General features: G+C 47.1%; 1 protein-coding gene across 3 annotated transcripts; it reads left to right on the top strand.

Annotated features, from left to right (window-relative positions):
• Window positions 5,382–10,344, top strand: LOC8070672 (disease resistance protein RPM1). 3 transcript variants are annotated; one of them, XM_021461520.1, is made up of 4 exons: window positions 5,382–5,645; window positions 6,089–6,344; window positions 6,654–9,548; window positions 9,683–10,344. In XM_021461520.1, exons 2-4 carry the CDS (start codon window positions 6,229–6,231, stop codon window positions 9,903–9,905), a joined length of 3,234 nt encoding a protein of 1,077 aa, XP_021317195.1. In that variant the 5' UTR covers window positions 5,382–5,645; window positions 6,089–6,228; the 3' UTR covers window positions 9,906–10,344. The 3 variants fall into 3 exon arrangements, with proteins under 3 accessions (XP_021317195.1, XP_002450331.2, XP_021317196.1); XM_002450286.2 differs by having other exon boundaries at window positions 5,383–5,645; window positions 6,173–6,344; XM_021461521.1 differs by having other exon boundaries at window positions 5,384–5,645; window positions 6,173–6,344; window positions 9,673–9,806.

Below are 12,236 nucleotides of genomic sequence, written 5' to 3'. Positions count from 1 at the left end.
TCCTTATGGAATGATGTCTTCCCCATACACATGTTGGCCTGTGTTCACTATCCCTCTCAACCTTCCCCCTGGCATTGCCTTCCAACGACAAAACGTTTTTCTATCCTTGATAATTCCTGGACACCCAGGGAGCAACATGGGGATCTTCATGGAGCCTCTGATTGACGAATTGATTGAAGCTTGGGAAGGGGTATGGACATACGACCGAGCTACAAGGTCAAGCTTCAAACTGTATGTTTGGTATCACTACTCTCTACATGATTTCCTGGCGTACGGGTTATTCTGCGCCTGGTGTGTTCACGGGAAGTTTTCGTGTCCCGTATGCATGGAAGCTGTGAGGTTTATTTGGTTGAAAAAGGGTGGCAAGTATTCGTCGTTTGACCAGCAGAGGAGTGAACTTAACCACTTTGCGAGTCAACGGGATGAAGAGTCATGACTACCATGTATGGATTGAGCGGCTTCTCCCTGCAATGGTCCGTGGGTATGTCCCTGAGCATGTCTGGAAAGTGTTGGCTGAGTTGAGCTATTTCTTCCGCCTGTTGTGTGCTAAGGAGGTATCTCGAAACATCGCTATAGAGTTAGAAAAACAGGCACCTGTGTTGGTCTGTAAGCTGGAGAAGATCTTCCCACCGGGATTTTTCTTGTCGATGCAGCATTTGGTCGTGCACCTTCCCACTGAAGTACGTTTGGGGGGGCCTGTGCAGTTTCGCTGGTGTTTTACAGTGGAGAGGGTACTGAAGACTCTTTGCAAGAAATGTACAAATAAAGCCAGAATTGAGGCTTCCGTTGCAGAGGCATACCTGAGGGAGGAGGTGGCAAACTTCACTACACAGTACTACAAGCCCAATCTGCCGAGCAATCACAACCCACTTCCACGTTACAATGTCGACGAAAATGAATTGACTCTAAGTCTTTTCCATGGACAACTCGGTAGCACAAGTGCATCCACCGTGAAGATTTTGACAAATAACGAATGGTGCAGTATCATGCTATACTTGTTCAACAACCTTACTGAGATGCAACCGTTTATCGGGGAATTTGTTCGTGAATCTTGGAATGAACCAAGAGATCCAACCCCGCAAGAACAAGACATCCTTCTATCCCGGGGCCCGGGAGCGGATAGGCCTGATTTTATTTCTTGGTTCAAACGAAAGGCCCGGACCGACTCGTCCATGAGTGTCGAGTTGAAACAGGTTGCAAACGGCTGCCAAGTTAGGGTGAAGTCATTTACCGGATATGATGTGAACGGTTATCGCTTCCACACAACAAGATACGAGAATATCCGGCCCAATCGGAAAACCACAAATAGTGGAGTTTGTACTCTCGGCACTGATGGCCTCGACTACCATGGAAGAGTTGAGGACATCTACCAACTTGAATTTGATGGTGACAAACCTCTGAAACCTGTCATGTTTAAATGCCACTGGTTTAATCCTCGCGAAACGAGACTCACCCCTAGTCTTGGGCTAGTCGAGGTGCGAGAAGATTCTGTATATCCAGGAAAGGATATCTACATTGTGGCTCAACAGGCCGTGCAGGTGTATTACAAGAGATATGCGAATCAAGCCAAACAAGAGCTTCAGGGGTGGGCTATTGTGCACCAGGTTTCTCCACACGGGAAACTCCCAGCCCCAAACGATGACGATTACAACTTTAACACAAACACATATGATGGAGAGTTCTATCAGGAAGATGGGCTATCGGGGACACTTCAGATACTCCTACCTCAGGCCCTCGAAATGGAAGAAGACAACGAAACGGTTGATGACGAGGATGATGGAGACGTGGTGCAAAATGCCAAGGACATACAAATGCTTGAGCGATTACTTGTCGCTGGTGATGAAGACGAAGACGATGACGTAGGACCTTCGGATAGTGTCGCTTATTTGGATAATATTGACAGTGATGACGAGACATATAATCCCAACCACGAGGACTATTCGTAATACATGTAATACTATGTCTTTTTTAAATTATTGACATTTTTGTTTTGTTTATTTATTTTCAAGTCTCTAATATGCTTACTAATAAGTCTTGTTTCATTCTTTGTGTGTGCAGGTGTTTGATCAAAGATGGCGAGCAGGCGGCCACGACGTGACACACCCTCGGCCTACGCGACACGCCCTTCCCTCACTGGCGAGGCAGAGTCGTCAGGGGCAGCCGCCGCAGGACGCCGCAGGAGGGGGAGGCCTTCCACGACGAGTACCAGCCAAGGGCGTAGGAGGCCGCGGAGTCCCACCCCAGACCCCGTGGCTCCGACGCTGGAGGAGGAGTACCAGGAGGACGAGGACCAGGACGAGGACCAGGACGAGGACCAGGTCGAGGGCCATGACGAGGAGCACGGCGCGGCACCTGAGGACGAGGGAGGCGCGGCGTCGGGTGTCTACCAGCGAGGTCCCGCGAAGCTCCCTCCATACCCACTACCTCAGAGTCGGGCACTGCTTCGCCCTGTACCGCCCAAGTAAGTAAATCTAAATGATATCACAACTACCTCATCTGATAGGTTTGAGGGTTTAGAGAGAAACTGACTATTTTTTTTCTAACTGGTGCAGGTCTTGGGATCTGGTGTCGGGTACTCCCGTGCGCGCTCCCCCGACCATCCTGGGTACCCTGTGCCGGAAGTACTTCCCCGGCCTCGTGGAGTTGGCGTCGGGGGCCCGCGAGCCGGCCACCACGTGGGACAGGTAAGCTTTAGGGGAGGACGGCACGTACCGCAACCCCCAGGAGAGGATACTGGCCGAGTTTTAGGTAAGTTCCTTTCGCACAACAATAATTAATCCATTACATTAAAATCTATTTTTTTAAATAATGATAGGATGTATTATCTTTTGTGCAGAGGTACTTCAGGGTGGAGGACGAAGACGTGGCCCTGGCTGAGTCTGTGGCGCACGCCTCCTGTAGGAAGTATGTCACCGACATGCACCATGAGGCGCGCGTCCAGGCAGTGATAGACTTCTACGCGTCGGCGCGTAGTATGACTATCACGAAGGCTCAAGCGCGGACGATGACGATGACCCAGGAGCAGTACCTGGAGGCAGATGAATAACATTCAGATTGTCTCTTTTTTGAATTTAATATATTCAATTATATCTTCATATCTGTCAAACACTCATTGTCTTGTAGGTGATTCCCTGGTGGTGTCGGGCGCATGCCGATGCCTGGGCCGCGATCGTGGGTAGGTGGTTCACGCAGGACTACCTAGACAGGCACGAGTTTCAGCGGGCACTGCGTCTGCAAAGACCAGCTGCCACTCACCACCAAGGCAGCAAGAGCCTCCCCGCCTTCAAAAAATCATATGTAAGTGATTTGTCTTCTATTTAGTTTCGTGTTTAATGTATGCTTGATTACTCACCCTCTGTCGCTTTTCTCGTAGGAGGCTGCGCACCCGAACGAGGAGGTGTCCATGTTCACGGCTTGGGCTGCGTCTCACCAGACTGCAGGCCAACGGACCTGGGACGCAGCTGCCGCTCGCGAGGCGTACTCCGACCCCAACGTGTACAATAAGGTCCAGGAGTACACGTCGGCGGTACGGGAGCGGCACGGGCCAGAGTACGACGTTCGCACCGAGCCACTAGATGCCGAGGCCGTCATGAGGCTCGGTGGCGGTAGGAAGCACGGCCGGGCCTGGATCGCAAACGCGCCATCGACCCCAACACCACCCCCACTCTCAGCCAGCTCAGAGCACAGAGCACAAGCTCCAGCCAGCCCATCCGTGCACGGCCGACTCCGACAGTGAGCATGTTAGCTTCGCTCTAGGTAATTCTAGGTTCACTCATAGTAAATTAATATTCTCGCAACTAAATTACATTTGCATTACTGAAACATTGGAGTGTAATCTTGCAGGCCGACAACGCCTAGAAGACGGAGCAGATCACGGCCCTCACTGCTCGGCTGGAGGCTGAGCGTCTCGCGCGAGAGGCCCAAGACGAGAGGATGGCTGAGATGATGAGGGTCCTGGCCGCTCTGGGGCAGCATACAGGTGTGGACGTCACGATGTCAGCTCCAGCGCCTCAACTACCGCCGCCGTTTAGTTCTACTGTAAGTGTCAAAGTTAACTTCTTCTTTGTAACTGTAGTGCAGAAATAATTACTGCAATCTCACATAAACATCTAACTGTTTGTGCAGCCTCAGTCGACAGCGGGATCCAATAACCCACCTCGTACGTCACCGGATCCTGGAGCCTTCGACACACCACCCTCGACGCAGAAGCAGGACGGTTGGGGAGGATGGTGAGTTCTCGCAGCCTACGGTACGTACGTGTCGGCGGTTTGGAACTTTGGTTCGATTTGGTGAACTTGTGGACTACTGGATGTACATACATGATGTTCGTGATATATATATGTGATGTTCGTGAGATGTATGTGCTCGTTGTGGACTCTGTGTGTGTGATGGTATATATATGTATCTGTCTATTGTCTGGATGCAAATAAACAAACAAAAAAATTTAAAATTTCTCTGGTCTTTGCCGAGGGCCTTGACCATAGCCCTCGGCAAAGAATTTCTCAGAAAAAATAAAAAACAGGTCTTTGCCGAGGGCTATGGTCAAGGCCCTCGGCAAAGAATTCTCCAGAAAAAATAAAAAAAGAGACTTTGCCGAGGGCTAGCCCTCGGCAAAGAAATTACCCAAATAAAAATTTAAAAATTCTTTGACGAGGGCCTGCATGGAAACCCTCGGCAAAGAAATTACCCAAAATAAAATTTAAAAAATTCTTTGCCGAGGGCCCAACGATGGGCCCTCGACAAAGACGCCGTCAGTTGCAGCCCGTAGCCTAACGGTATCTTTTTTTCCCCGAAGGCCGGCGTCAGCCCTCGGCAAAATCTTTGCCGAGTGCCCGACAAACAGCCCTCGGCAAAGATCCCTTCGCCGACGGAAATTTTCCCGAGGGCTGTTTGCCGAGGGCAGCCCTCGGCAAAGCCTTTGCCGAGGGTCTTATAGCCTTTGCCGAAGGCCGGAGGCCCTCGGCAAAGATCCTCTAGTGATCCGATGTGTTTTTCGGCCTATATGTCCTGTGTTGCAAGATTCGATATGACGTAGAATCTTAAAAAAAATTGGATTTTAGATGTAACTAAGGCCTGTATGTCCTGTGTTGCAATGCATGATTGCATGAACCTGTCGGTTTAAATGTTGCGTTTTCATCGTATCCCAGGCATCGCAATGAATTTTCTTTTGTGACATTGTTGTTGACATACAGAGTAGAGCAGCACAACATGACGTGCTCGAAAGGCGCATGCCAGCATACCTTTCTCTTCCTATTTCCTGTGTTTCCCATTTCATTTTTCTAACATCTGGTTAGCTGAAATGACTGGTAGGATCAGCATGCCAGCGACATATAGGAAGACTTTTAGGGCCCTGCTAACCAGATATTTTCACCCATTGTGTGGCCGAGGATGCATGTTGACTGGCGCCGAGGGACCTGAGTCAATATGGATTATGGAGGGCGATGCGCTAGCAACCGGAGCAAATGCTACCATTAATCCACCGCCACCTTTCGGCGCTCCAAGCTTGAAATCCTTACTAGCTCGGATCCCTGAGCAAACTGCCATCCTCGCGGGCTTGATTGTTGCAAGAGCGTTCCTACAGTTACACCGGAAACCACTCTGGGTCTTTCAATTCGGACACCAAGTTTTCCCGAGGGAGAGGCCGAGTAAGTGAAACCCATTCTCTGCAGTTCTCTGGATGATCTGATGTTTGTTTTCGTTTCTACTTGTATCTTATTAGATCAACAGAGCTTTGTCCAGTTTTTGGTATTAAGTGTTTTCAGGCCTTGTTCAGTTCCGAATTTTTTTTGGATTTTGGATACTATAGCACTTTCGTTTTTATTTAATAATTATTGTCTAATTCTCTATAAACTAATTAGGATCAAAAGATTCATCTCACGATTTACTCGTAAAGTGTACAATTAATTTTTGTTTTTGTCTATATTTAATGCATCATATATGTACCGCAAGATTCGATGTGACGAGACATTTTGAAAAGTTTTTGGTTTTTGAGGTGAAATAAACAAGGCCTAACAGCAGACTATAGAAAGAACTCTTTTTATCGAGGACTTCCCCAAATTCCTAGTGCTTATTATAAACTTTTTTTTAGGATGTTTGTACCATCAAAAACTTCAAGAGAAGACATTTGAAGTAGCTGTACAAAGATAATCAGTGCTTGTACCGATTCTTTCAGCCTCCGAGTGTGATCGAGGAGAACTGGGAGCTGCATTGTTTGGAGAGTAACCAGATATGGCGGAGACGGCGCTCATCATGGCAAAGTCGGTCCTAGGCAGCGCCGTCAGCAAGGCGGCGTCAGCGGCCGGTACTGAGATAAGCTTGCTGATGGGCGTGCAGAAGGAGATGTGGTAAGCATGCTGCAACTGACTCCCAGCTGATTTATTCAGAGCATAACTAGGAAGCTCAGTGTCCCGATATCTGATTTTTCAAGCATCAAGTAAATAACGACTAAGTAGGTTTGTGATTGAGGCCTGGAATCGACATCGAACAACAAAAAAAATTTGTGTTAATTTGGCCCTCCCACCACATATATAGCTTCTACAGGATACAGAGTGGCTTAAGGTGTGAAACTGCGTGTTCCAAGTGGAAGATTATTGGACAACTTTATTTCTTTTCCACAACGTGAATATGAATTTATTTTACCCATTGTTCTACAGGTTCATCAAAGACGAACTAAAAACCATCCAAGCATTTCTGCAAGCACCTCAAGTAACAGAAAAAAAGGATAAACTAGTGAAGGTTTGGGCAGAGCAAGTACGAGATCTGTCCTATGACATTGAAGATTGCATTGACGAGTTTATGCTTCATGTGGGGCGCCATAGCTTCTCAAACCTGTTGATGAAGCTCAGAGATCGGCATCGAATAGCTGTCCGGATTCGCAACCTCAAATCAAGAATCGAAGAAGTGAGCAACAGGAATGAGCGCTACAAGTTAATCAAGACGGAATCCTCCAACATCACTGATGAGATGGATTCCAACATGGAAGATATTCGCAATAACTCAGCAAGCAACATTGATGAAGCAGAACTTGTGGGTTTTGATGCACCAAAAAGAGAGTTGATTGCTATGATTGATGTCACCATTATGGACGGTCCTGCTAAGGTGATATGTGTGGTTGGCATGGGTGGTTTAGGGAAGACAACTCTTGCAAGGAAAACCTATGAAAGCAAGGAGGATACTCTGAAGAGCTTTCCTTTTAGAGCTTGGATCACCTTGTCACAATCATTTTCCAAGAGGGCGATGCTCCAAGACATGATCAGTCAATTTTTTGGACCTGATGCATTGAAGAAACTCTTGGAACAACTTGTCGGGAAAGTGCTAGAAGACCGTCTTGCTAGCTACCTCAGAACACAGCTTCAAGACAAGAGGTACTTTATTGTTTATGATGACCTATGGGAAATAAATCATTGGAATTGGATTAGTGGTATTGCACTTCCTAGGTCAAATAACAAAGGTAGTCGGATAATTGTTACTACCAGAGATGCTGCCTTGGCAAGACACTGTACTTCAGAATTACTCATCTACGACCTAAAACCCCTAGAAATAGATGATGCCATGAAGTTGCTACAACGAAAGACAAACATAACACATGAAGAAATGGACAAAGACAAGAACCTGAGCACAATAGTTACAAAAGTAGTAAAGAAGTGTGGATATTTACCATTGGCAATACTCACAATAGGAGGTGTTCTAGCCACTAAGAAGAAAGCAGAGTGGGAAAACTTTTATCAAAAACTCCCTTCAGAGCTTGAAAGTAACCCAAGCCTTGAAGCAATAAGGAGGGTGGTAACCCTCAGCTACAACCACTTGCCGTCATGTCTTAAGCCATGTCTTCTGTATCTCAGCATTTTCCCTGAAGATTATGAAATCAAAAGAAGTCATCTGGTTGGTAGATGGATAGCAGAAGGGTTTGTAAGAGCAAAGGTTGGGACAACCATTGATGAGGTTGGCAAAGAGTACTTTGATGAGCTAATCAGCCGGAGTATGATTCAATCATCAAGGTTGGGTATGGAGGGAAGTGTTAAAACTTGTCGAGTTCATGACATCATGCGTGATATCATAGTCTCAATTTCTAGAGAAGAAAATTTTGTCCACTTAATCCAGAGTAATGGAAATAATGTACCAGATGAAAACTTTCGTCATGTTGCATACCATGACAGCAAGTGCCAAAAGGAAGGCATGGATTGGAGGCATATTCGGTCATTAACTTTATTTACTAAGGGGTCCTGTGGTATGGATCTGGATCTCACACATTCAATTTCTACACCTAGGTTGAGGATGCTACGAGTTCTGGATTTAGTGGGTGAAAATTTTAGAATCACACAAGGTGGTATAAATATTATAGTGCTATTGTGTCACTTGAAATATCTGGATGTCAGGACTTACTGGTCAACAATCTATTCACTTCCGAGTGACATTGGAAAACTGCATGGCTTGCAAATTTTGAACATAGGGTATACTTATATTACAACTCTGCCAACACAAATCACTAAACTTGAAGATCTCCGTGCCATTCGCTGTGATAGGAATTTCCCTAACTACTTGGATCCAGATGAACCAGTGCATTGTTTGTTTGCCACATTGCGCCTGCCAATCCTATTAGCTGATTCAAAAAGCCGTGACAGAGCAATTGGTGATCTACACATGGGCTGCTCTAGTGGTTGGTCCAGAACTAGCAGAAATGGAGTGAGGGTTCCAAGAGGAATTGGCAACTTAAAAGAGTTGCAGATACTAGAGCGTGTGGACATTAGAAGAACTAGCAGCAATGCAGTTAAAGAGCTCGGGGAGCTCACCCGATTAAGAAAACTAGCCACGGGAACAACCGGGGCTTCCAAGAAAAAGTGTAAGATACTTTGTGAATCCATTGAGAAGCTCTCTTCCCTTCGTTCTCTCACTGTGTGGGCCGGTGAAAACCAGGATAGAGGACTTGGATGGTTGATTTCTTCTTCCTCCCCTCCTCCCCACCTGAGGAGCCTCATGTTGTCCGGATATATAGGAGAGATGACTGACTGGTTCAGGAATCTTACACACCTGGTGAAGCTTTCATTATGGGATAGCCAACTAAAGGAAGATAAAACCATGGAGATACTTGGGGAGCTGCCAAAACTCATGCTCCTTCGAATTTACTTCCGTGCATCCCTTGGGGAGAAACTAGTGTTTGGAACGGGAGCATTCCTGAACCTCAGGACACTTGAGATTTGGAATATGGACGGCCTGAAAGAGATTAGATTTGAGGAGGGCACCTCCCGTCAGATGGAAAGGATAGAAATCAATTTCTGCAATTTGAAGTCAGGGATTATTGGTGTCAAGCACCTTTTATGTCTGAAGGTGATTTCACTCGGTGATTCTACGGTCGCCAGGCTTGGTATGTTGGAAGAAGAAGTGAACACACACCCCAATCATCCTGTCCTGCGGCTATCAGATGACCGAAGCTACCATGACCTGGAAGACGTTGAAGGATCTCCCATGCGCAGGTGGAAGCAACAGAATCCATTCTTGACCATGCCTGCCAGAGAGATCTCACAAGTGATCACACCAACAACGACCAACAGGTCAGCGAATCCTGTGCACTAGAAGCTTTACCTTCTCGTTTTCTTTATTTTCAGCAGAATTAATTCATCAACGTAAATAATGTCTTTATTTATGCTCACAATTCTTCTCTCTGCTTGTCTGCAGTGAAATCCAGACTGCTTCTAGTTGACGGCTTGACGTTGCTGCCTGCTGCTCTGCCTGTGTTGCTGTTCTGCTCCGCTCTGTCCGCCGCTGCTGCTGGTCTCGCGTGCCAGTGCCAGCAAGAGTACCTTACGTGGTGTTGGCAGCTGCTGCAAAAATCTCCCAGTGTTTTATTTGTTTCATCGGTTTTGAACGACCAAAATCGGCGACCAGAGGGGGGTGAATGGGAGCCGTAAATTTTCTTCAGAAATATTTTTGGCCACTGTCCCAAAGCACCACCAGACACAAACGAGCATCTCGAAACTAAATTACTCAAGCCAACCGGTGACAAGAGCACTTAGATAAATTTCCTGTAACAATAGAAAACCAACGCAACTGACGGAATCCGATTCCGAGCTCAAACGACCAAACTGCGGACAAAACAAGAAATCAAGGTCTGAAAAATTACACTAAAAAATCAGTCAGAAAATCGTTCAAACATCTCACTAGCACTGGACCAAAACGAATGGGCCACTTGGACCTAAATGTGCTGCACGGTTCAGAGCTGAGACAATGAAACTGTTGGCCCTAGAATCCTGAACTTGTACCAACAAACAGATACTGCATTGATTGAAATTGAGTTCAGAGAAATCAAATATAAGCCGTACTGATGAGAGCTGGACACTACCACGAGTGCAAGTAGCAAACTTGACCAATCAAAATCAAGCACAGAAAGCACACGAGATGCTAAAACTAAACCATTGACTAATCAGAAACATGTAAGAATGAGCTGGTCCACTTGCTCAAAAAAACACCAGTGCTGAATCTGCTTTAGTTTGCACCTACGAACGATCCCCTGCTTGCAACTGCACGAACAGCAAACAAGATGCAGCAAAACAAGCTGAAAAAAAAACTGAGGGAGCTGCTGACCGGAATTTCAGCAGGGCCAAGGAGCAAGTACTGCTCAGCGAGCACGCTCGGTGCTTAGGCACCAGCGCTGGTAGTGCTACTGCCTTGTGCCATGAACTTCCCAGTGCTGAAGCCTGAAGCACTGCTGCTGTGCACGGCCAAACGTCGGGGACCTGAAGAAGAACGCGGCTGCAGTGGCTTGGGTTCGGGGCTGCGCGAGAAACACGGAAACTGAAAGAACAGAAAAGAGCGAGCACAAAATCGATTAGAACTCAGTCAAAACAAAAGGAATCGCTCCCAAACTTTGCATAGATCAAATTCAACTGGAAACGAAACTATTCCCCAAAAAATCATTGCCTATAATCGATCCAAGCTCCAGAAAATATTCAAATTGGACAAAAACGAGTTTTTCTCCCAGAAACGAAAATCAGATCGATCTATGAGCTCATGTGAAAATGGAGTGATTCACTGAACAAATTAACTCAGCACATGTCATAGCTCGTCATGGATCAACCGAAACCCACCAAAACAACTCCAAAAATTTGAAGAAGCAAGAAGCAGGAAGAGAAAAAGGAGCCATGAACAACAGACTCAGAACACCCAACACCAGGAAACGAACCCCAGACGGCAACGTGAGGTAAGGGCCTCACTTCCCATCAGATCACAGATTCCAAACTCAAAATTACACAGATAAGTGAATAATCTGAGGACCTCTCCCTAGAACCAGAAATTGAAAGCCAAACCTAAGTAGAGAAAGGGAGAATAACTGTTGGGAGAGAGAGGTGAGGGAGATGGGGAACTCTCTCCGCTTATTTATCAGGCATATTACATATTCTCCAGATGTCCATAGATATTTTTGAGCGAACTAGCTAGCCCCAGGGGCATTCTAGTCCAACTCGACATGACCTAAATCCGACGGCCACCGCGCCTCCTCACCGGTAGCCTCGCTCCGAAGCGATCTCACCGATGCCGCCACGTGCCATCCGTCCGCATCGGGACCTCCGCCCGGGTTTTGAGGCCCAAACCCGCGAAACCCGCCGCGAGTAGCGTACTCCATACGCTTCCCCGCCACTCGACACGTGTCACTGTCGTCCTCGACCGGCCGGCCCGCTAAGTCCTCTTGAGCCTCGCTCGACTCGCGTCTGCCGTCTTGACTTGGTTAACACGGTCACTCCCATGTACACTTGCACTTGTCACTGTCCCAGATGTCAGCCACCGCAGCTGGTCATCCGGCCTCCTGGTCCGTCGGTCCAAGCCTCACGTCCGCCTTTCACCGCTCCGGGTCCATCGGCACGGCACGTCTCTACTTGACCTTCACCTCGCCGTCGACCACCGCCTCCGGGCTCCACAGCTGAACACCACAAGCCAAGAGACATGTCGCACACATAGCTTTCGCCATGGTAATGTTAGTCACCAACTCAACCTATTCGTGGATCACGTTGACAATCACTCATCACAAAACGTACCACAAGGGTATTTCTCGACCTTGTGTTCGCAATCTCCCCCTTGATGAGTGCATTGTCAACATCCTCACACGAACAGCTTGAGCAAAAGAAAAGAAAAAGAAGGGAAAAGCAAAGAGTTCACTGAAACGACCAAAAGCCAAAGAGAAGCCAGAAATGTGTCATTTTAAATGAACAAAGCTTGATCCCCAAAGACATGGGCAAAGGCTCGACACG

Source organism: Sorghum bicolor, chromosome 5 (assembly GCF_000003195.3).
Source record: "Sorghum bicolor cultivar BTx623 chromosome 5, Sorghum_bicolor_NCBIv3, whole genome shotgun sequence".
In the NCBI taxonomy this organism is placed as follows: domain Eukaryota; kingdom Viridiplantae; phylum Streptophyta; class Magnoliopsida; order Poales; family Poaceae; genus Sorghum; species Sorghum bicolor.
The sequence above is the reverse complement of the archived record's forward strand: the minus strand, read 5'-3'. Positions and strand labels throughout refer to the sequence as shown.